Here is a 25,341-nt window from a genome sequence, read left to right as displayed (position 1 = left end):
ATGTGAAATGAAAATGATAAAACCAAGTACCCAAGAAACCCTGTGTATAGTCAATTATTTATATGACCGAAAGTTCATGATATACAATAAACATAGACCCTTAACACTTATTAGAGGGCTTCCCTGGTGGCACAGTGGTTAAGAATCCACCTGCCAATGCAGGGGACACAGGTTCGAGCCCTGGTCTGGGAAGATTCCACATGCCATGGAGCAACTAAGCCCATGTGCCACAACTACTGAAGCCTGTGCACCTAGAGCCCGTGCTCCACAACAAGAGAAACTACTGCAATGAGAAGCCCGTGTACTGCAACGAAGAGTAGCCCCCACTCGCCACAACTAGAGAAAGCCCGTGCACAGCAACAAAAGACCCAATGCAGCCAAAAATAAATAAATTTTTAAAAACTTAATAGAAATCCATTTACAATAAATCCAAATGTATGAACTATAAGTATTCAACATATATAAATGTACAAAATATACAAAAGCCACTCTAGCACATATACTTGCCTTCTTGAAAATGAAACAATGTATAAAAGAAACTGATTAAAACTTTGTTACTGATATAGAACTATAAAAAATAAAGATATTAAAAAATTAATTCTGCCACTACTCTACATTATATCACTATAGTAGCAATATTTACTATGCATTTACTAAACTGAGGCAATAATGATAAATGATGCTGATTATGGTTACAGAATATTCTGAGTCATGAGACTGTCTTTTGCTCCCATTTGACCCCGACTCCACTTTTTTGAATGTGACATTTAAAATCAGAATTTTTGTTAAGAAAACCTTGACACAAATTTCAGTAAGCCCATTTAATTAGCTGCATGAATTTTCTATACACAGGGTTGTACCATTTTCTTATAGATGTTTTTAATTTTTAGTCTGTATTTTGTCTGTGATCCATTTCAAGTTATTTTTGTGTATGGTGTAAGAGTTGAGGTTCACTTTTCCCCTCTGGTTATTCCAGCAACAGCTGTTGAAACAACTCTCTCTTCCCCATTAAATTACCTTGGCATCTTTGCTGAAAGCCAATGGACTCTATATATACTCTCTAATTTGTCCATTGATTTGTATTTCTATCCTTATGCCAACACCGTTCTCTTAATTACTATAGCTTTATAGTAAGTCTTGAACTCAGGTAGTGTATGTCTTCCAACGTTGTTCTCTTATAACACTGTTTTCACCTTCTAGGTCTTTTGCATTTCATACAAGTTTATGATCAGTTTGTTACTTTCTACAGAAAAGGATGCCATGATTTTGTTTAAGGGTGCATTAAATATACAAAACAATTTGGGTGAAGTGACATTAACAATGAATTTTCTGATTTGTAAACATGGCATATCTCACCATATATTTATGGCATATCTCACCATATATTTATATTTCCATTAAGTTTTCACAGCAATATTTTGTACTTTTAAAAATTATTAAATAACTGTTTTTTTTTTTTTTACAGCAGCTGTAGGTTTACAGCAAAATTGACTACAGTGTTTTCCCATATACCCCCTATCCCTCCCACACACAACCTCCCACAAAATCCTTTACCAGTGGGTACTGTTGTTACAACTGATGAAACTACGTTAACAACATCATTACCCCCAAAGTTCATAGTTTACAGTAACATTCACTCTTAGTGTTAGGACATTCTGTGGAGTTTGACAAATATACAATGACATGTATCCACCATTACAGTATAATGTAAGAGAGTTTCACTGCCCTAAACATCCCCAGTGCTCTGCCTATTCATCCCTCCCCACCAACCTCTGGCAACATTTGATCTTTTTACTATTTCCACAGTTTTGCCTTTTCTAGAATGTCATATAGTTGAAATCATACAGTATACAGCCTTCTCAGATTGGCTTCTTTCTCTTAATAATATGCATTTAAGTTTCCTCCATGTCTTTTCATAGCTTGATAGCTCATTTCTTTTTTTAGCACTAAACAGTATTCCATTGCCTGAATATACTGGGTTGGCCAAAACGTTTCTTCGTTTTTTTCCATAAGATGGATCTAGTAGTGCTTAGTTGTCTTTAACTTCATTCAAAACAATTTTGTTAGATTGTATTGTGTCAGCTGCCATACCAGCATGCAAGACTAATAGCTGTATTTATTTTGTTGCTTAACTACAACTATAAGCAATTCTTTTCATTACACTATAGTCAAAATCTCTTATCAATCTCAAAATTCTTCATTTAATATTGCTATATTTCTAATGTTTTTAATATCTTTATTTGCTGCTACAGTATATCAAATATAATGTTATTAAGGAGTCTAAGACATTAAACAGAAAGACTTTAAAAATCAGAGTGAAATTTTGGCAATCTCATTGGAATTTTGGGCTGAGGAGGTAAAGGTAAAGATTTAGAAGCCACCAAGGCGGAGAGGCCCTGGTGAACACGCCAAGCTTTCAGCTGGAATCCATTAAGGGCTACATCTTAAAAGCCAGAGTAAAGTAGATATAGAAGGAGACTTACCAAAATAAAAACAGGCCTGAATTTATACCATTACCTGAGCAGATTAGGTGACCAGGCCCTACTCTACCTGCCAGAGAACAGAATAAATCTCGTCTATAGAAAGATATTATTCAGAGCCTCACCAATTCTTCAGAAACTATCAAGCACACTAACAGACAGAATCAAATGACTAGAAACAGAGAAAAACAATAAAAACATATGTACAGATGATTGAGGTACTGGAGTTATAAAACAAGGACATTAAAAAAAACTATGATGAATAGTTTTAAGAATACTGAGGATGGAGAAAATAGTCAAAACCAGATGGAACGTTCATCAGAAAAGCATAATCTATGAAAAAGAAGACTACAGTGAAATTAAGAAGAGTCAATACATATAAAGGCACTATTATGAAAGTGGAAAGACTTGGAATGGGAAAAGATACTTGTTGTCAATATATCTGATAAAAAAACTTAAGACAGGCAACTCAAAAGAAAAACATGCAAAAGTCTTAGAGAAACTTTATGAAAGAAGATATCCAAATGACTAACAAATATAAAAAAGTGCTTAATTTCATTATTAGAAGGAAACAAATTAAAACGAATATAGGCATACCTCAGAGATATTGCGGGTTTGATTCCAAACCACAACAATATTAAGCAAATATCTCAATAAAATGAATCACTTGAATTTTTTGATTTCCCAGTGCATATAAAAGTTATGTTTACTATACTATACTGTGCTGTATACTACAGTCTATTAAGTGTGCAATAGCATTATGTCTAAAAAAAACAATACATACCTTAATTTTAAAATATTTCATTGCTAAAAAATGCTAACCATCATCTGAGCCTTCAGTAAGTTGTAATCTTTTTGTTGATGGATGGTCTTGTGTTGATGCTGATGGCTGCTGACTGATCAGGGTGGTGGTTGCTGGGGTGGCTCTGGCAATTTCTTAAAATAAGACAATGAAATTTGCTGCATGAATTAACTCATCCTTTCACAAGTGATTGGTTTTCTGCAGCATGCAATGCTGTTTGATAGCATTTTACCCACAGTAAAACTTCTTTCAAAGTTTGAGTCAATCTTCTTAAACCCAACCACTGCTTTATCAACTAAGTTTATGTAATGTTCTAAATCCTCTGTTGTCACTTCAACAGTCTTCACAGGATCTTCATCAAGAATAGATTCCATCTGAAGAAACCACTTTCTTTGCTCATCCATTAAAGTTTATCATGAGATTACAGCAATTCAGTCACCTTCAGGCTCCACTTCTAGTTCTAGTTCTCTTGCTATTTCTACCACATCTGCAGTTACTTCCTCCACTGAAGTCTTGAACCTCTCAAAGTCATCCATGAAGGTTAGAGTAAACCTCTTCCACACTTCTGTTAATCTTTTGACCTCTTGCCATGAATCATGAATGTTCTTAATGTACCTAGAATGGTGAATCCTTTCCAGAAGGTTTTCAAATTACTTTGCTCAGATCCATCGAAGGAATCACTATCTATGGCAGCAACAGCTTTACAAAGTACTTAAAATAATAAGCTTGAAAGTTGAAATTACTCGACCCATGGGCTACAGAAAGGATGTTGTGTTAGCAGGCATGAAAACAACAATAATCTCATTGTATATCTCCATCAGAGCTCTTGGGTGGCCAGGTGCATTGTCAATGAGCAGTAAATATTTTTTTTAATAAATTTATTTATTTTTGGCTGCATTGGGTCTTTGTTGCTGTGCGTGGGCTTTGTCTAGTTGTGGTGAGCGGGGTCTACTCTTCGTTGTGGTGTGTGGTCTTCTCATTTCGGTGGCGTCTTCTGTTGCGGAGCTCAGGCTCTGGGCTCTAGGCATGCGGGTTTTAGTAGTTGCGGGACACGAGCTTAGTTGCTCCGTGGCATGTGGGATCTTCCCAGACCAGGGATTGAACCCGTGTCCCCTGCACTGGCAGGCAGATTCTTAACCACTGCGCCACCAGGGAAGTCCCCTTTGAGCAGTAAATTTTGAGACGAATCTTTTTTCTGAGCAGTAGGTCTCAAACATTCAGTTGAGTAAAATATTCAGTAATTCAAGCCTGGATGTGCTGTCAGCCAGGCATTGTTGTTCTACTTATATAGCACAGGCAAAGCAGATTTAGCATAATTCTTAAGGGCCCTAAGATTTTTGGAATGGTAAATGAGTACTGGCTTCAACCTAGAAGTCACCAGCTGCACTAGCCCTCAAAAAGAGAGTCAGCCTGTTCTTTGAAGTTTGAAGCCAGGCATTGACTTCTATGCAGCTATGAAAGTCCTAGATGGTATCTTCTTGCTATGTAAGGTTGTTTCTTCTACACTGAAAATCTTTTGTTTAATGTAACCACTTTCATTAATTATCTTTGGTAGATCTTCTGAATAGCCTGCTGCAGCTTCTACATCAGCATTTGCTGTGTTACATTGCACTTTTATGTTATGGAGATGGCTTCTTACCTTAAACTTCATGAACCAACCTTTGCAAACTTTTTTTTTCTGCAGCTTCCTCCTCATCACTCTAAGCCTTCACAGAATTGAAGAGTTAGAGCCTTGCTCTGGACTAAGCTTTGGCTTAAGGGAATGCTGTGGCTGGTTTGACCTTAAACTCTCTCTATATCAATAATAAGGCTATTTCACTTTCTTATCATTCACGTGTTCTGGAGTAGCACTTTTAATTTCCTTCAAGAACTTTTCCTTTGCATTCACAACTTGGCTAACTATTTGGTGCAACAGGCCTAGCTTTTGGCCTATCTCAGCTTTCAACATGCCCTCCTCACTAAGCTTAATTTCTAGCTTTTGACTTGAAGTGAGAGACATGTAGGTCTTCTTTCACTTAAACATTTAGAGACCATTGTAAGGTTATTAACTGGCCTAATTTCAATATTGTTATGTCTCAGGGAGTAGGGAGGCCTGAGGAAAGGGAGACAGATGAGGTCAGTGGAGCAGTCAGAATGCACACATTTATTAAGTTGCTGTCTTATATGGGTGTGGTTTGTGGCAACCCCAAAAAAGTACAATAGTGACATCAAAGATCACTGATCACAGATCACCATGACAAATCATAATGGAAAAGTTTGAAATATTGTGAGGAAAAAAAAATATTGTGAGAATTGCCAAACTGTGACACAAAGTGAGCAAATGCTATTGGAAAAATGGTGCCAACAGAATTGACGCAGGGTTGCCATAAACCTTCAATTTGTAAAAAACCACAATATCTGTGAAGCAAAATAAAGCAAAGCACAAAGAAACAAGGCATGCCTGTATGTGATGGTATAAACATGCCAGTGTGGCTAAAGTGAAAAAGGCAGATAATACCAAGTGTTGGCAAGGATATAGAATAACAAAAACCTCATATACTCTCATTGGGAGTGTAAGTTGATACAACTTCTTTGGTAAAGTATTTAGTAGTATCTATTAAACCTGAAAATACACATACCCTATGACCTACCAATTCCACTTCCAGTCAAAGGTCCAACAGAAATTTATCTATGTACATTCACCAACAAACATGTAAAGGAATGTTCATAGCAGCACTAATCATAATTTCCCCAATCTTCAAATAAATCAGATGTCCATCAACAGTTGTGAATGGAATAAGTTGTGGTATATTCATATGATGGACATTATATAGCAATGAGAATGATCAAATTATTGTTACTAAGCAACAGCATGGATGAATCTCTCAACACATAAAGTTGGGCAAAAGAGGCAAGACACCAAAGAGTTCATTGAGTATGATTCCATTTATATAAAGGTGAAAAGTAAACAAAAACAACTTGTGGTGTTAGAGGTTAGGATTATGTTTACTGAAGTCAGTGTGGTAGGGGTGGGACTTGTGACTGGCATGAGGCAGAACAGATGCCATTGGTGTTGTTTTTGATCTGGGTGATAATTACAAAATGTGTTTACTTTGTCAAAATTCACCAAACTATACATTTACTGTTTGTGCAGTTTTCAGTAGGTACTATAGGTCAATTAACTTTATTTTAAAAATTATTTGTCTATGTATGTATGTAAAGCTGCTAATGCTTATCCTGAGAAATTCATTTATACATCTACACACTAAAGATTGGAATTCCATGAGCATTTAATGATACGTAACTTTCATGAAACTGTTCCACTGACTGCTTCCAATGATGGCTCTTTTTTTAATGAACTATATCTGGGAGGAAAACTGAACACACTGATGATTTTCGTGGTCTTCTAGATGCATCTATTCTTCTACTTGTATTCTACCTTGGAGAAAAGCTTCTGTGTCTAAAATCAGTAATTAAAATTCTCCAGGTAACATTATAATGTAGTACATAGTTCAATACATGGGATCTGGAGACAAAACTGTCTAGGTCTAAATCCTGGCTCTGCCATTTACTAGCTCAGTGTTTGGGGGGCATGAAACTTGGTTTCCTGATCTGTTAAAGAGGGATATGTCATAAACGTAAGATTAAATAAGTGTTAATAATGAGTAGGAAGGAGCACATGAAAAACAGTAGAAAATTTCTTATAATACTGTGGCTGGTAACTACTTTTTTCTCCTTTGTATCTCTGTAAACATTTTTTCACATGAAATTCAATGCAAGACTTATTTTTCAGACAATATTAATGTTTCATTCTATCAACACTGGTGAAGTGGTCTGTTCTTGGGTGCCTTAGACCTTGATGCTTACTTTTCCTCTTTGGAAAAGATTGCATATGAAAGCATTTTCTTTCTATTTAAGCAAGTTCCTTCTTCATCAAATATGTGTTCTGGTCCACAGGCCTTCTCTTCTATGAGCTTCTTCAGCTCAGCTGTTACTGCCTTTCCCATTTTCTTCACATTCTAAAAACAAAATGCTTAAACTTCTAAATCGAACCATGACTATAGACACAGAAAGTTAGTAGTGGCACTAATTCCTTCAACACTTGGGGTATCAGAAGAAACAATTATAAAGCCTCCTGGCTTTCTCTAGAGTTATAATAATGGAGAGAAAATGGATCCAATGAAAAGAGGAGAGTGGAAAATTTAAAAAGCTGAAACTAAGAACTAAATACATGAGTTTAACAGCTACTTGGATACAGCTAAAGAGAGAATAAACTAGAAAATTGTAGAAAATATCCAGACAAAAGCATGGAGAACAAAATAGATGGAGTGTACACAGAAGAGTATAATTGGAATACCAGAAGGGGAGAAGAGATAGAATGGTGCAGAATATCTAAAAAGATAATAGCCAAGAATTTTCCAAAGATAATGAAAGACATGAAGTCACAGATTCAAGAAAAACTATGAGCCCCAATTAGGATAAATTAATCCCCCCCCCACCAGCATCATAGAATATACTGATGAAAACCAAAAATATATAGACTATCTTGAAAGCAGCTAGACAAATAGACACCATCCTCAAAGAAGGAACAAGAAGATGGATATCTAACTTTTCCACAGAAATTATAAAAGTCAGAAAACAATGTAATGACATCTTGAAAGTGCTAAAAATAACTGCCAACCTATAATTCAATACCTATGTTGAAATATCCTTCAAAAATAAAGACAAAATGAAGTTATTTCCAGACAAATAAGAACAAAGTTTATCCTGCGCAGAATTTTAAAAATAAATAATAAATGGAATTCTTCAGGCAGATGAAAAATTATCCCAGATGGAAATACAGGAAGAAATAAAGAGCAACAGAAAGGGTAAATACACTTGACCCTTGCACAATGAAGGCATTAGAAAATCCAAGTGTAACTTTTGACTCACCCCAAAACTAGTAATAGCCTACTGTTGACCAGAAGGCTTACTGGTAACATAAACAGTCGATTAACACATACTTTGTATGTTATACATATTATATACTGTGTTCTTACAATAAAGGTAGAAAAAAATATTAAGAAAATCATAAGGAAAATACAGTTACAGTAGTGTCCTCTATTTATTGATACTGTAAGTTTATGTTGTCTGTTTACAAGATGAATCGTCTGTCAGTACCTACATCAATATTGTCCTAATGATACAAATACCATAGATGTTATATGTATTACAAACATTAGACATCAAAAATGAAAAGAAAACGTGAAAAAGAAATTATTTGTTTATAGGTACTATATTTATTGAAAAAAATCCATGTATACGAGTAGACTCGAGTAGTTCAAAACCTTGTTGTTCAAGAGTCAACTGTATTTGGGCAACTCTAAATGAATGACTGTACAAAGTAATGATATTGACTGCTAGGTCAAAGGATATTCAGATCTTCAATATTTCTAGATAACGCCAAATTTTTTCTAAAGTACTATACCAATTTACTCACCCAACAAAATATTAAAACCAATTCCCTTTATTTCAAAACCTCACCAATACCTGGTATTGTCAGATTTTAAAATGTTTTACTTTTCCTTACCTGATATGAAATGGTATCTCATTGTGGTTTTAATTTGCATTTCCCTGATTACTAGTGAAGATGAGCACCTTTTCATATGTTTATTGGCCATTTGGAATTCCTCTTTTGTGAAGTAGATGTACAAGTCTTTTGCCCATTTTTCTTTTGCATTATCTGGCTTTTACTCATTGATTTGTTGAAGCTCTTTATATATATTCTAGGTACTAGTCCTCTATAGGTTATATGTGCTGCAAGTATCTTCTCCCACTCGATGGCCTGTCTTCTCACTATATAGTGCCTTTTGAGAAAAGAAGTTTCTAATTTTAATGTGGTAAAATTGATCATTTTTTTTCTTTTATGGCAAGGGTATTTGTGTCTGAAGATATCTTTCCTTATCTGAAGTTCATGAAGACATTTTATGTTACCTTCTAAAAGCTTCAAAATTTTCCTTTAGATATTTAGTTCCTTAATTCACTTGAGACTGATGTACAGGGATTGGACTCAGGGATCCAATTTCTTTTATATTTCTCACAATATGAATAGCAATATGAATTTACTAAAGTCAATCATTTCCCAAATGATCTTCCATACAATCTCCAACACAAATCACATATACATATAGGTATAGGTTTCCGGACTCTCTGTTACACAGCTCTATTGTCTAGCACTTGCCAATATCACATTATCCTAATTACTGCAGTTTCATAATGTCCTGACATCTGATGGCAAATTCCTTCCATTCTGTTTCTCTACTTAAAGGGAATCTTGGCCTCTTAACCCATTGCATTTATGTATACATTTTCGAATGAAATCAGCTTGTCAAGTTCCATAAAATTACACACTGGGAAACTGACTGAAACTGTCCTCTATAAATTAATTTGAACAAAAGTAAAAGCATTTTTAATACTGTATTGTCCAAACCATAAACATAGTATGTTTCTCCAATGAATTCTTCTTCAATATCTCAAAGTTTTATAATTTTCTTCAGAGTTATTACATGCCTCATTAATTGTATTTCTAGGTACTTGATACATTTAATACTATTATATGTTTAAAAATTTTTCATTTCCTTATTTTTTATATCTTATAGGAATACAATTGATTTCTTATATGTTTGAGTTTAGCAATCTTGCTAAACTCTTATTAATCCTAATAATTTATCTGTAAATTCCTTTGGATTTCCTACATATATACCCCCAATCATCTAGGAATAGTAATAATATTTATTGTTTCTTCTTTTGAATCTTTTATATTTTTCTTTTGTTTTTCTGCATTTTTGCATTAGCTTAGATATCCAGTATAACCTTAAAGTGGTAACAGCAGGCATCCTTCTATTTTTATCTCAAAGGGAATATTTCCAATATTTCACTATAAGATTTGTTTTAGGGTTTTTATAGATACTCTTTATCAAATTAAGGAAGGTACCTCCTATCCCAAGTTTGCCAAGAATTTCTTTTTAATCATAAACATGTATTTTATAAAATCCTACATCTATTTTGAGCTGATGATGACTCTTCTCCTGGCACATTATGTAAGTTGACTTGCTATTGTTAAACCAATGTTGCAGCATTCCTGGAACAAACTCAACTTTATAATTATAGACTGTTGAATTTGGTTTACTAGTTTCTGTTTAGGATATCTGCATCTATTTTGTGGGTAAAAGTAAACTGTAATTTCCATTTCTGTAAAATTTTTAAATGGATTTTATTATCAAAGTATCAGAGTTATACCAAATTTTAGCATCTAGTCTCATAAAATGAAGAATATTCCCTCTTTTTTATTCTTTGGGATAGTTTAAAACTGGTATTGTTTCTTTCTTAAATGTTTTATAAAATTCACCGCTGAACCTACTCATCAGGGTCAAGTTACACAACTGTTACACCTATTCTCACACTCACCATGGGCTGACAGTGCTGCCTGAAACAGTTTCATAAATTGCACATTCTTCCTTCATTATAGAGCACGAGGTGAATTGTTCATATCATGGGTATAAGCCACTGATAAAGTTAACATATCAGTCTATAAAATGTTATTTTAATGGCGTCTTCACTTTTTCACTTCCATCAACAGCACTTTTCTTTTTTGTCACTTTATGAGTTTCAGCACAGGCATCAATAAGTGGTAACAACAAACACTCACTGAAATGTGACTCTTTCCTTTGTCAACTAAATAAATGCCTTCTTCACAGCAGCTTCCTGGCTCAAAACTAAAATGCTGGCCTCAATATCATGGAATATTAGGGTTTCTTCTGAAGAGCCAGAACTGCATGTGAATTCCCAAATACCAAGAATCTCCTGTAAATGGTGTAGATCTGTAATGCTTCTCTTTCGTTTTATAGCATCCTTGAGTATGCATAGTTATTTGGGGAAAAGAGTGGTGTTCTTCAAACAATGGCCATCATTTAATTCACTTATTTTTGGTTATAAATTTTCCTCTTTTTAAAAGCTGATGTATAATTTAACATATAAAAGCAAAACCATAGGACATTTTAAGGAGTGAAATGTTAAGAATAAATAAATAATATTATAAAGCTCCAAAACTGTTGAGAATCACCAGTCAAGAGAATTCATTAAAATGTCCCCATCCCCCTATCCTTGAACATCAATTCCAGGCCAGGATCACCAATCAAGCGTCTTTGTTAAACTAAACTACTTCTTCCCTATCAGCCCCAAACCTTCTATTAGACTAGACTGGAGATTAGGTGTCTCAGCTGCTTTGTGATCAATCAGACAAATAAGTTAACCTATTCACTATAGTTTGAAGTTATCATGATACTACTTTCAACATGCAGGGAACTAATTTTAGACACTTTTCTCCTAGTCTTACTCCTCTGTGTAATTCTTTAAAACCACTGTTTCATAGGGCCTTGATTCTTCCATGTGTAGAAGTGGAAACTACTGGAGTGATCCAGTTGATCACTCCAGTTGCCATACCAAAGATGGAAAGCAACACAATGAAAAACCTGATCACCTAACCAATTCAAAATTTTATTTAGTACAGTTAAAACAACAATAAAAGCTTCTGAGAAACAATTTCTTCATAATGGACAAAAATAGCATTCATATAAATATGACACTTTAAGCTATTTTATGCTTAATTGAGTATATGTGTTTACAAACATATTTAGATAAGTAAGTTTATGCATTTTTATAGAAATGCCTACCTTTCAGAAACAGCCTCATTATGTTCCCGTGACAAATTAATCTTTTCACTTGCTTTTTCTGAAGGGTTAGAAGGTTCAGAGTTCACAGAAGTTTTTCTTTCCTGTGGACTATTAACTGACTCTGGATTCTTATCCAAATTCATAGTCTCTGAATTTGCAACCTGTTAGTTGGGTAAGGAAAAAGCAGTTGAGGGGAGGGTTACCAATTGTGCTCTTCCAACAAAATTGATGATAGGTTAAAATTCCACTTGGAAAGTGTTCTCAAAATATTCTTGCATACACACGGTAAAACATATATTAAATTATATGTATATCAATGGCTGATGACCATGATTGCAGTTACTCTGCCAAAATGAATTTTAAAAAATACTTCAAAAGAAATAAAAATAATGACAGCACAAATCAACTTCCTAGCTTGAACGGAAAGAAGGAGAAACAAATACCTAAGTACTTAGACAACATTTTATTCCTATTATACTAAATTTTAGGAATAAACATTAGACTTCAACAAGGAAACTTTTACTTTTGTTATACTTCTAGTAAGAGTGAAGACCAGAAATAAATCAATTTTCCAACTTGCTCTTCTAGTTGATGAATTTTGGATAGGCTAAGAATTTCCCAAATCAAATCCTGGTTCCTTTTTGCTAAATAGTTTCTCCTTCAATTTATCTCTTCTCTCTCACATTTTACTGTAAGAAGCAAGAAACCAAGCCAAGCCTTCAACACTTTGGTCAAAAATCTCATCAGCCTAATAAACATGCAAGTTTATCACTTACAAATTCTGCTTTCCATATCACTGTAGGTCACATTTCAGCTAAGCTTCCTGCTACTATGTAACAAGAACCCCATCCCCTCCCCAATTTCCAATAACATGTTCCTCTTTTGAGTCCTCACCAACAGTGCTTTTAAATATCCGTATTTCTACCAACAGTTTATGAAGATTTAGGTATTCTCTTAGACTATACAGGGTTTCTCTACGATGTTCCTCATTTCCTCCTGAGCCCTCACTTGCAGACTTTATCATCTATATTTCTATAATACTAAGAGTCTGTTCAAGGCAATCCAGGCTTTTGAAAAATCATGCTCCTTAATATTCTTCCAGCCTCTACCATTCCAAATCCACTTCCACATTTTTAGGTATCTGTTACAACAGCATGCCATACTTCCTGTTACCACATTCTATATTAGTTTCCCGAGGCTGCGATAACAAATTACCACAAACTGGGTGGTTTAAAACAACAGAAATTTATTCCGTCACACTTCTGAAGGCCAGAAGTTTGAAATCAGTTTCATTAAGATCAAGTTGTTAGCAGGGCTGCATACCTTCTGGAGGCTTCAGGGGAAAAATCTGTTTCCTTTTTTCCAGCTTTTAGAAGCTGCCAGCATTCCTTGGCTTGTAGCCCTTGCCTCCATCTTCAGTGCAATCATCCAACCTCTGCTTTCATTGTCCCATTTCCATCTTGTCTTTAACCTTCTTGACTCCTTTTTATAAGGACCCTTGTGATTATATATTGAGCCCACCAGGATAATCTTCCCATCTATAAGCTTCTTTTAGCACATTAAGTAACATACTTACAGGTTCCGGGGATTAGGTCGTGGACATCTTTTGGGGGCCATGATTCACCACTATCAACCATCTTGACACAATTAGCACAGAAGCGACATTTATAGAATATTATACCCAATATTCTTTTCAAGTGTACATGAAACATTCACCAAGGGAAAGCATATCTTGGGCTATAAAATAAGTGTCAATAACTCTCAATGTTGCAATTTTACACAGTATGTTCTCTGACCAAAATGAAATTAGATATCAATAAAAATAAGATACCTAGAAATGTGTGGAAATTAAACATATCCTTCTAAATAACCCATGAGTCAAAGAACAATACCATAAGGGAAACTGGAAATTATTTTGAACTGATGGAAAACAAAAATACAATATAATACAGATTATATTATACTCTCTACACTGAGAAGTACATAATATAAGCATTAAGAAGATGCTTAGAAGGTGCGTAGAAAGAGCAGTGCTTAGAAGAAAATTTATAGCTTTAAATGTTTTCTAGTAGAAGAGGTTAAAAATTAATGCTCTTTGTCTCTTAAGAAGCTGGAAAAAGAACAAATTATATCCAAAGTAAGACTGATCAAGAAAAAAAGAAAACATAGATTATACTAGTATCAGAAACGAAATAGAGTATATCACTACAGATCTACAAAGGTTAAAAGGACAAGGGAATTTTATCAATAACTTTATGCCAACAAAATCATTAACTTAGATAAAATGGACAAATTCCTTGCTAAGATAACTTACAAAACTGATACACAAAATGAAATAGGAAAATCTGAATTGCTTTATACCTATAAAAGAATTATATTTTCAGGAAAAAGTCTTCCTACAAAGAAAGGTCCTTGCCCAGATAGTTTTCAGAGGTGGATTCTATCAAACATTTAAGGAAGTAATAAAAATCCTACACAAACTTTCAGAAAACAGGGAAGGAAATGCTTCCCAGTTGATTTATTGAGGCTAGCACAAATATGATACTAAAGGAAATAAAGACACAAGAAAAAATTCAGTGAATGTATACTTATGATTATTTCAAATTTTATATAAAAAATATAAACAGATACTAAACTCTACTTAATGATACCCATGCTGAAATATTTTGGAGGTGTACACTGCAAAGTGTATTTTGATACAAAATACGTTAGTACTTATGAATGTACCAAATATAAAGATGGCTTAGGGGATGAGTAGACTGGCAGATACATGACAAAAATAAATATATTAAAATAGTAAAGGTAGAAGTTAGACGTTGATTATACAAGCGTTCACTGTAAAATTCAGCTCTTCTATGTTTGAAATTTTTCATCATGATAAAATGGTGGGGAGGGAGGCAGTACAGGCAATCACAAATCACCTCTCTACTCACTTTATGAAATAAATACAGGTGGCATTTACTTTTGGCTATCTGAGGGTATCTTCTCCAGAGATAGAGTCAGAGGAACATTCTAAGTATAAATTTATTGTCTTTTAAACCTATGTCTTTGTTGGAAGTATATTCTGCTCTTACAATCCAACTACTTATAATGTGGGGCAAGTAAGTTATTAAAACTCCTATACGTTTATACCAACCTTACAAGCTGTATTGCTGGATACCACGTTTGTTTCCACACAATTCCTTTGAGATAACATTACCGTTTTAACACGTCTTTCAAGTTTTGTTACTTTTGTCTAGAAGAGAAAAACAAATAAGTACAAAACCAGAGTACCAAATAATATATCATATAGAGATGGAGAGAAAACTATTTGCCAGTGTAATTTTGTGAGACTTAGGCATCCACCAAATAAATGAGAAATTCTTATGTAAGCCAAACATTTAAATCAGGTTTGATCTAGTATAAGATGTTCAAGAATAGAAGATTAAAAAAATCAAACTTCTAATTGGTTCACAATAAAACTAATGTTGGTAGAAACACCAATTAGCAAGTAACCCTAGAAGAGTAAAACAAAACAAAAAACCTAAAGAAAGTTTGAAACAGGTTATACAAGCTCTAATATAGAATATATTTTGAACTGACACAGAATGGCTGATAGTTCTACAAGTATGTCTCAAGGGCCAATACAGCTGAGATATAATAACTTATATTATCAATGGTATAGCACATCAGGGTTGCAGCCAGGGATCAGATTTGGGTCCACCTTTACTGTTTTCCTTTCCTAATATGTAAAATATCATTAAATTCTACTTTTTAAAAGAACTCAAATGAAATAAATGAAATTAGAAACTTACGAAGAGTTCATCAGCTATTGCTTCATGTTTACTCCTGCACTGTGTCTTCCCAATGCGTTCAGTCAATTCTTTCAGTTTGTTATCAAATGGTTTGTAATTTATACTACAGATCTCCTGTCGAATCAAATGTCTGACCTAGAATTTTAAAATAAAAACCAAAACACTCCACGTTTCAAATTTAAAAGCAATTTTATTTTCTACTTCTTAAAAACAGCTTTGCTCTTTTCTGGATTTACTGTAACTAATAAAAGGTACTTTATTTATATATTTATATTACTATGTCAATAAGGTTTATAAAAGTTAAATAGCAAATTCAGCAGAACACATCTAATATTTAAATATATGGGTAAGTTAGAAATTAAATTTATTCTCCTAGTGCTAATTTTAGTTTCCTACAGTTTTGGTTGAATTCCATAATACAAATTAAAGGAATAGTAAAAGTCTATATATATCCCATTTATACTTTTTAATGACCGTAGCTGAAACCTAGTATTCTATAAAAAGGGACTCCACTTATCTAAAAACCAGAGCCCAGTGAAAATGGCTGGTTGATCTGTAGTAGACAGAAAGGAAATTATGAAAATTTGAGCCTTGACCCCACCATTAACAAGGTATATGACCTTCGGGAAGTCACAACATCTCTGAGCTTCATTTGCCTGGTCCACAAATGGGTAGATGTCATACAATGTTGAACAAGTGATGCTCATAGGATTTTCATAAGAACATAAAAAGATAATATGCATAAGAGCTCCATAAAATGGAAAACACTGAATTGAAATGAAAGAAATAAATATGCAAGATAATCTCCTTTACTTAGTTTTTTTTTGCAGGGGGAGGGGATGACTTATCGTTAAAATTGAAAAAAGCAATTATGTGACTAATGCTATCTGGCATAATGCATGCCAGATATTCTATCAGATTATAGTAGTTAGCACATGAAACATTAATGAATTTCATTATCTGGCTAGCTTTCAGAAAATAGGTTGGCCTATTTTCAGGTAGCATAATTAATCTCAATGCCTACTGATATGAATGGCTCTGCTGAGCCATACATTCAGAAATATCCACTGCAGGTGTTTGCTCAATATACATGCCCCTTTTAGCAACTTTCACAACAGAGTAGGTAGTCTCTCTTAATAACAAAATCTGTCATGATATATTTAAGGTATTTATTAGTAATATTTATATCTTCCCATAATATCTTTCTTGGTGCTCAAAACTGAAACACATAGTTTCTATGTTAAACTTTTTTTTTTTCAGACTGTCACAGAAAGCATTTATTACCACAGAGGAAATTAGGAGATGTCTGAGCCCACGCAAGGCAGCCTGGGCAGTGCGTGTGATCGGGGTAAGGGAACAGCAGGTGGGGACCCCATCGATCGTGGTTGGGCAGTATCCGACCAGCAGGTTTGCTCGGCCCAGGAGACTCCAGCTGGGCTTGTTTTTGTGGAGCTGGGGGAGGTGAGCCTTGACAAGCAGGCTTTCTCCCGGACAAAACAAAGAACAGCCAGAACCAAGGCAACAGCTGCACAGACACCACCTTAAAATGGAAGTCAAATTAGGCTCATTACATCAGGAGCTGCGTTTCACCCTGATCATAAAACAAGGGGGAGAAGGGAGCACTGGCCTCTACTAGATAGCCTGTCTTTGAGATAAGATGCTGTTAAACGTTAAACACTGGCAGAGCCTTTCCCCTTGCTAACACAGGCAGCATACAATTTTCAAGCCAGCTTTAAAAGCCATTGTTATCTTTGTTATTATTTGGATTTTGAACAAAATTGATGGAGTAGCAGCCAGTAGAGGAATCCTGTTTGATCTGGAAATTCTCTGTGGAGAGTCCAAAAGGCTGAAGAACCAAGTTCCCAAGATCTTTTAGTTGACCTAACATATCTTCCTTTAGTCTTTCATTACGTTCCTCAATTTGCTTAGGTAACCTCATACAAGCTTCTCTTGATGTACTGACAGATCTTTTTCTAGTATGGATTTATAGTCTTCCAGGGCTTCATCCAGCTTGTCAAGTCTTCTCGTACAACTCTGCTCTCCTCAATATTGCCCTGACATAGCTGGGGTTTAACTGAGTTGCTTTGCTGCAGTCACTGATGGCCATCTCTTTCTTGTCCTGTTTCATCCTTGCAGCAGCTCTATTTGAAAACAGAATGGACCTGTCTTTCTGGAAGGAGGATGGACACATCTGAAGGGCTCAACTGTAAGTACTTTCAGCTTCTATATAATCTCCTTTCTTAAACTGCTCATTTCCCTCCTCCTTTAGTCTAGAGCTCTCTTCTCTCCTTCTCTTTTTCTCTTCATCTGGCATTTTTTTTTCCAGTTCCATTAGGTATTCTTCATCTAGTTCAGAGGAATTCGCATCACGATCAGGTTTGTTCTCAACCTTGTCCACTCCTGGCTTCTCCTTCTCAGATGAGGCACTTGCATCATGAAAGCACTCCTCTTCTCCTTGGTCCTCCTGGGGATGGGCCTCAACATCACTGAGCAGCTTGCTCTGGGAATGGTGATCTTTGGCATTAGACACTGGAGGGTCAACACACTATGCTTCATGAAGCTCTGTTACTTTCAAACCATTGAACACATCCTCTGGAACCCTACAGTTTTCTGACTTCTCCCCCATGCTGAATCAGTGAGGGAGGTGAAGCTGAAACTAGCGTCACAGCTCCTCTCGTCCTCACCTTCTTCGCCCTATGTTAAACTCTTTTATACTGATGTCACCTAGATGATTAGTCATATTCAGTCATTTTATTTGATTATTTTTAAGGTTTTTCCTTTTCATTCCCAATTGTTCTTGATCTTCAACATTATCATCTACTCGATTTCTTCTGTAATTCTTCATTAACATTTCTTCAGTGGTTTCTCAACATTATTAGACATGATTGTCATTTGTACTCTCACAACTTTTAAATATCTGATTAATAACTGCTCAAAACGTATGTATTATGTAAATAAGTGCTCAGAAAATCATACTATTTTACTGACAGCCATTACCCGTCCCCATATGTGGTTTTTATGGATTATTGCATGCTTGCCAGTTCACTGGCTGAGGTCAATACGTGAAGTTCATACCCTGATGAATCTTGGAATACATATTTAACTGTTTTGAATATGGAAATACCATTTTGCTAAGAAGCAAAAGCCATACAGTGTTCGTCAAACTTCCCTGGTAAGGAAGAATCATATGGAATACTTGTTAAATTCACAAATTCCTAGGACCTACCCTGATTCACCAAACAATTTCCTGAAAAGAGGCCTGGCACCACTAATGATTCTTATCAGGTAAGTCTGAGAAAAGAGAAGCTTAAAACAGTGAGTAGTGAGCTGAAGACACCACAATTTAAACAAGTACTCCTGGTGATTCAGATGGAGGCAGACTCTTAAAACTTGGTTACTTTGGACTAACTGCCCACTAAGGCATGAGTCCTCTAGTGTAGAGTACACATTTGTTCTCATTTAGTGGTTATGTTCTTCATACAAAAGGAAGACACAATAACCTCCACCGGGGCTTCCCTGGTGGCGCAGTGGTTGAGAGTTCGCCTGCCGATGCAGGGGACACGGGTTCGTGCTCCGGTCTGGGAAGATCCCACATGCCATGGAGCGGCTGGGCCCGTGAGCCATGGCTGCTGAGCCTGCGCATCCGGAGCCTGTGCTCCACAACGGGAGAGGCCACAACAGTGAGAGGCCCACGTACCGCAAAAATAAATAAATAAATAAAATAACCTCCACCAAATACCTCATAAATATCTTCTGCAGATGGTAATGTGTCAAAAATTATGGAATCAGATAAAGTCCTAGCTACAATTTGCAGATGGTAGGCAAAGTGGCCTAAAGATTGGAGAAAAACTGGAAATTATGTGTATGTGTGTGTGTGTATATATATATAGGTATGCCTATATATATATCTCCCCTATCTGCCTCAACTTTCTGCAATGGTGGGTAGGGTGAACAACTTGGACTTCGGAAGAAAAACCCCTCTACTTCAGTAATTTAATTGGAGTCAACCAGGCCAAGATCCTGCTGAAACGTCAAAAGGTAAGAGTCAACTGCTCTGGGACTCTCTCAGTAGAGAAGAACAATGTCGGAATGGGAGGCCCTATTCCACTGGGATTCAAACAAGAAAAAGAAACAAGATGTGGTTTAGAGAGTTAATGTCAGACAGGAATTAAAATATCAAGTGAGGGAGAGGTAGTTACTGAGAGATAGATAAAAGATAGGAATTAGCTAAAACCCACACTGTCACCCGACAATGTTAAGAAGCTTCTGGTGGTAGTGGTGAGGGAGGATAACAAATAAACTGCATTCCTTAAACCTCACTGGGAAGGACCATATTCTGTGTCAACTTGGACCAAGTATTTTGTGAGGTAGATAATAGTAGTGAATGAAAACCCTGATTTTTCTGTGCCAGTGAAATTAAAATGTTCAAAGATTAAATTTTGTATTTATATGTCCATATCAGAACTTATTTCTGAATTCAGCTACTAATCACTGGGAGTAACACAGCTGCAATCCCCAACCTCTTAAGCTAGATCCATGCTTAACATAATTCGGCTACCCCATCCCTGCAAACAATATTTACATATTTTTTATTAATGTCTCCTTTGGTCTTGCAGAAGAAAATAAGAGGTAGAAAGGGGAAGTACTGACTCACCTTTTAAGCTGATTCTGCATGAGTCTTTCAATGGTTTCCATTTATTATGTGAATATATGTTGATATAACATGTAACTATGTAATTGTAATGGCCTGTTTTAGAAACAGTGTTTTTGTTTCTGAAACAGCAGGATAGTTTGGATTGGGACATTTTTTGGTCCATACTCAGAGTTGATCAGACATTAATGGAAACTAGTACAATGAGATGAAATGGGGCAAAAAGAAAAGGACACTTAATGATGCTATAAAAGCAAAACATCAGATAATGCACCATATCTGTGTAAATTAGGGTAAGTAAACCTTTCCCTAATTTCTTGGAAATTAGGGCAAGTAAACCTGAATGTAGCAGGACTTTGTAATGAACTTCCGGGTTGCCTGGGTCTATGAAGTAGTGGTCAATTGTGATAATAAACAGCTATAGCTGCAGATCAAGAACCCCATGACCAGTACAAAAGAGACAGAATTGTTCACAAAGCTCAAGGTCATGTAGTGTCTGACTTGAAGAGATTTGAGCATAATATTGACTAAAAAGCCCATTCTCTTTCTACCACAGCACTCTACCTTCAAATGATTCTGTAGGTTACTCTGCATAGGATCATTTTGAAGGATCTAGAGATGTTTTGGTGATGTAAACAATTATTTTTCCCTAATACGTCCACCTGCTAATAATTCAGTTTTCATATACCCTGCCCTGCATCATGAAAGTTATCTGTACTCATTGTTTAGATCAATTAACTTTTACTATTTTTTACTAATCAAAAGTAAAAGTTTCTGAAGCAAATATTTAAGCCCAATATTTTACCTGTTCCAGAAATGTTGTTTGCTTTCCCAGAGCTAGAGAAATATTTTCATTAATTTGCTCTGAAGTTTTCACACGCTTAACATTTTCTTTGTTTTCTGAGAACGTCCTCTTCTTTTGATTATGGCCTTGGGGAGACGGAAAGATGAGAGAGAAAAATATTCCTTCTAATGAAGGAAACAGGGGAATTCTCTAATTTAGGGACCCCTAAGCAAATTAAAAAACTAAAATGTGACCACAGCAGCATTTTTTAGAAAATGTAATTGTATAAAAAATTCTGACAAACTAATCCTTAAAAAAAAAGAATATCTTAGTCCTGGTCTCAGATATACTTTCCTTCCACCGTATTTAATACACATTTAATACTTATTTAATACTAACAAAAACAATAAATTACAGCATTTGATCTTCAGTTTACAGTTATTTACTTGGTGGTCTTACATTATTTTTAGAGTTACTTAGGCAGTCCTACATATTTTTAATAGGTGATCCTACTATTATTTTTAAGCAATTTAAAACTCACCTTGTTAAATGATCACTCTGTAGCATACACAAGAAAACAAATACAACTTATCCTAGTAAATCAAGTTTTTCTTATATTTCATTAACCTACAAAAACACCCTTTTAATGAAATTTACTTGTGCTATTTTAATAACTTTATAACCCTAGAACTTCATTGGTTAATTATTTGATGTGTTTCTCACTCTACACACAAACCTGTATGTATTCTTATTATCTATCCACTTACACTTGGCATGTGATATACAGGCCAATTCTATGGAAAGAAATGGGTTCAACTATTTAAAAAACCCACTCTCTCTTTCAACTAGCCTCCTTATTAATTTAATAAAACTTCAAAAAAAAAGAAAAGGTGTAAATGAAATAAACCAAGCAATTTCTATAAACCATCTTTTGATTTTGTTGTACTTTCAAAGGAAAGTGATTGATTCCTTCTTTGCCAGAATTTACTTCCCTTTGGACATAGAGGATACCATTCCCTCTCCCCACCAAGAATGGTTCAGAAATAAGATACTCTGAAATAATTATCATTTACTGTTTTCCTGTCTATGTGTACTCTACTGTTTGAGATTATGAAACTGCCCAAAGCAAAGTAACTATTTTAATTTCTCCAAGAGATACATAAGTATGCACTTACTGTTATTCCTATCAGTGTCAAATGAGGACAGCCACTTTGCATCTGTACTTTCACAACTTAAAATGCTGGAATGACAGGTTCTACAGGATTCTTCACTTTTCAAAATGTCAGCAGCACAGTTACTAGAAATGACTGAATTGACCAACTTAGGTATTTTATCAATAGGCACAAAAGGGATATCTGAATTTAAAATTAAAGTGCTATTTTGTCTTTTATCACGTAACTCAGAATTGGAGTTTGTTTCTAAATAGGAAACTACCTTGTCAATTCTCTTATCATCCAAGGTATTGGTTATTGTAGACTTTGACATCTGAACTACACCACTCAATACACTGGATGGACAGCAAATGGATTTCAGATTACAATCCTCTTCATGTTCAAAAACGGATCGTGTTACACTTGCCTGACATTCAAAATGGTTTTCAGAAGTGTTTCGTGAATCTTTTGCGTCTTGTTTAGTAAACAGTTTCCTGGGAGATTCTAGTGTTTTACTTGGCTTTTCATAAGGGTACACAACTTGTTCTTCAGTGTATTCTAATCTTGTTTCGGAATCAACAATTTCTAGTGGTTTTATTAAATTCTGAGAAAATACTTTACTTTTTGGTGCACATACTGAATTTTTTATAGAGTCCAAAGAGGAAGCATCATTTTCAGAATGTCTACATTTGCTACTTATGACATCAGTACTTGAATTCTGATTACTACTTGACACGTTATTCCCAATTGCTGCTGTTTTTAGTGCTTCAACCTTCTTTGACTTATTCAGGATCTCTGCTTGCTTCCGGCAACTTGTAGGCATTGTTTTTTTCGCTTTTAAAATCTTCCGTTTACTTCTATCTGGACTTCCCATCTTTCATATCCTAGAATTTAAGATACCATATTTAAATGAATATCTCTAGCAGACAAAAGTTAACATTTACTTACAATATTAAAATAATGCTGAGACTAATCTTTCCAGATTTAGATAATTATTTTTATTGAAAAATATACCCATTTTCATCTGTCATTGATAATTTTAATTTTGCTCTATAACTCTATATAAAGTCAAAATTTATATTGTCAGTAGGCCTCTATTTGAAACTAAGTCTGATAATTTATCTGGCCACTTTTTGTTATATCACCTCACTACTATAACCATTAAGTTCTGATTTAAATAATCCAAGTAGGCCATACTTTAGATAATCTAAAGATTAAGTTGAATTTCTTCATAAAAACAAAAAACAATGTTTTGTGTGGAATGTTCCATTTTCTACATACCGTGGCACCTTTCTAAAGCTTTCCTAATGTTCAAATTTCCAAATTAATGGTACTGCACGAGTAATTCTCAACAATCATCAGTATGAAATGAGCACTAAAATACACAATGTGATGCTAGTTCAAATAAGAAAGCCAAGTTAGGTTTCAATACATCCTTAATTCTGAATTATTTCTGTTAATTTAAGAAAAATCTACTACATAGCAGGGAAAAATATTTTAGTGTTTATCTCTCAGTATCCACATCAAGCCTGATCTGAACCATAGGTAAGTAAATGGTTTAAAAGAAAGGAAAACTGCCAAATTACAAGGCAGTTAAAGGCATAAGTAAAAAAAAAAAAAAAATTGTATAATACATGATAGACCAGTTACCTAACAAACTATAGAGCACTTATTAAACTCGAAGACAGAATCTAAGACATTTTAAGGTGCAAATAAACCAGTCAAAGCTACCTGAATAATTTGATTTATCCTTATCTATTTTCTTACTCGAAGTTTTCATTTACTGTATTTTTTTCATTCACTGTATCATTTGACCAGCAACAGTTCCAGAATTTGTTAGACCTGAAGGCTAAGTGAATATTTATTTAGAAGAAGAAAAAATATCACAAACTCAAATTGCCAAAACCTGTCATGTATACATAAAAATCAGGAAATCCAGAAAAATAGCACATTTTCATTAAGGGCCTGATACAAGATAGAACTCTATTTTCCCTATATGACTACATATTTGATAGCCTTTTCATGAATACGATATTTGTAATATTCCCCAAAGACAAACCAAATCTTTTCTCTAGCAAGGTTGATCAATTTTTAATTTTTTGGATTTTTTTTCAAACGTTTTACTGAAGTACCTACAGAAAAGTGCACATATCATGTGTTCAGTTAAAAGAATTTTCACAAACTGAATACACCCATTTAACCAGAATCAAGATCAAGAAGAGAATGATCCATAGATTCATCAATTATAACAAATATACCGCTCTGGTGGGGGATATTCATAATGGGAGAGGTTATGCATGTGGGGGTCAGGGGATATATGAGAAATCTCTGTATCTTCTTCTTAATTTTGCTGAGTCTAAAACTACTCTAAAAAAAATGAAGCCTGAAAAAAAAGAGCTATAGAAATAATAGAAATTTTAAAAAAAGAGAGAATAATTCCAAGGGTCAACTGTACTGGTAACTGCCTAAAAGGTGAAGAAATAGTTTACATGTTGTAGTGAGAGTGAGTGAAATTTATTACTGGGAGCATAAAAAGCAACAACTCAGTCTAACTGGGGGATCACTGGCATCACCATCCTGACATTTAGGCTTGAATCCTTTGCTGCAAATAAGCCACATTTCACAGAGGTCTTTGGAATCGTGGTACTGTCCTGCAGCACAAGGTCAGAAAGACAGGTCATCTACATTTTCTCAAGTCTTAAAGATTTGCCATTTATAATCTACATCCTCAATCCATCTAGATTTTAGGATATAGTTATAGGAAGGGATCTAATTTTGCTTTCCCTCAGATGTATACTGGAATACCAAGGAGATACTGAAGGTTAGGTTCCAGACACTGCAAATATTGCAATAAAGTGAGTCACATGAATTTTTTGGTTTCCCAGGGCATATACAAGCTATTTATGCTGTAGTGTAGTGTACAATAGACTAAAAAAACAATGTACATACCTTAATTTGAAAATAATTTATTGTCCAAAAAATGCCAAAA

At 34.8% G+C, this 25,341-nt stretch overlaps 1 protein-coding gene and 1 pseudogene across 2 annotated transcripts in view; both read right to left on the bottom strand.

Annotated features, from left to right (window-relative positions):
- The window catches only part of ATF7IP2 (activating transcription factor 7 interacting protein 2), a gene marked incomplete at both ends in the record, with an annotated part of 42,684 nt that extends 19,458 nt beyond the window's left edge, over positions 1–23,226 (bottom strand). Inside the window, 5 exons of the mRNA XM_079719162.1 lie at positions 11,973–12,133; positions 15,109–15,207; positions 15,767–15,901; positions 21,223–21,347; positions 22,377–23,226. Coding sequence (XP_079575288.1) covers positions 11,973–12,133; positions 15,109–15,207; positions 15,767–15,901; positions 21,223–21,347; positions 22,377–23,226 — 1,370 coding nt within the window. The remainder of the gene's footprint in view (positions 1–11,972; positions 12,134–15,108; positions 15,208–15,766; positions 15,902–21,222; positions 21,348–22,376) is intronic.
- LOC307062551 (tetratricopeptide repeat protein 1-like) lies at positions 17,499–18,392 on the bottom strand (annotated as a pseudogene). Its single transcript has one exon. The product of its transcript is annotated as a tetratricopeptide repeat protein 1-like (transcript).
- Positions 23,227–25,341: the final 2,115 nt, after the last annotated feature.

This window comes from Hyperoodon ampullatus, assembly GCF_949752795.1.
Source record: "Hyperoodon ampullatus genome assembly, chromosome: 14".
Classification (NCBI taxonomy): Eukaryota; Metazoa; Chordata; class Mammalia; order Artiodactyla; family Ziphiidae; genus Hyperoodon; species Hyperoodon ampullatus.
This window is presented reverse-complemented; position numbering and strand designations above follow the sequence as displayed.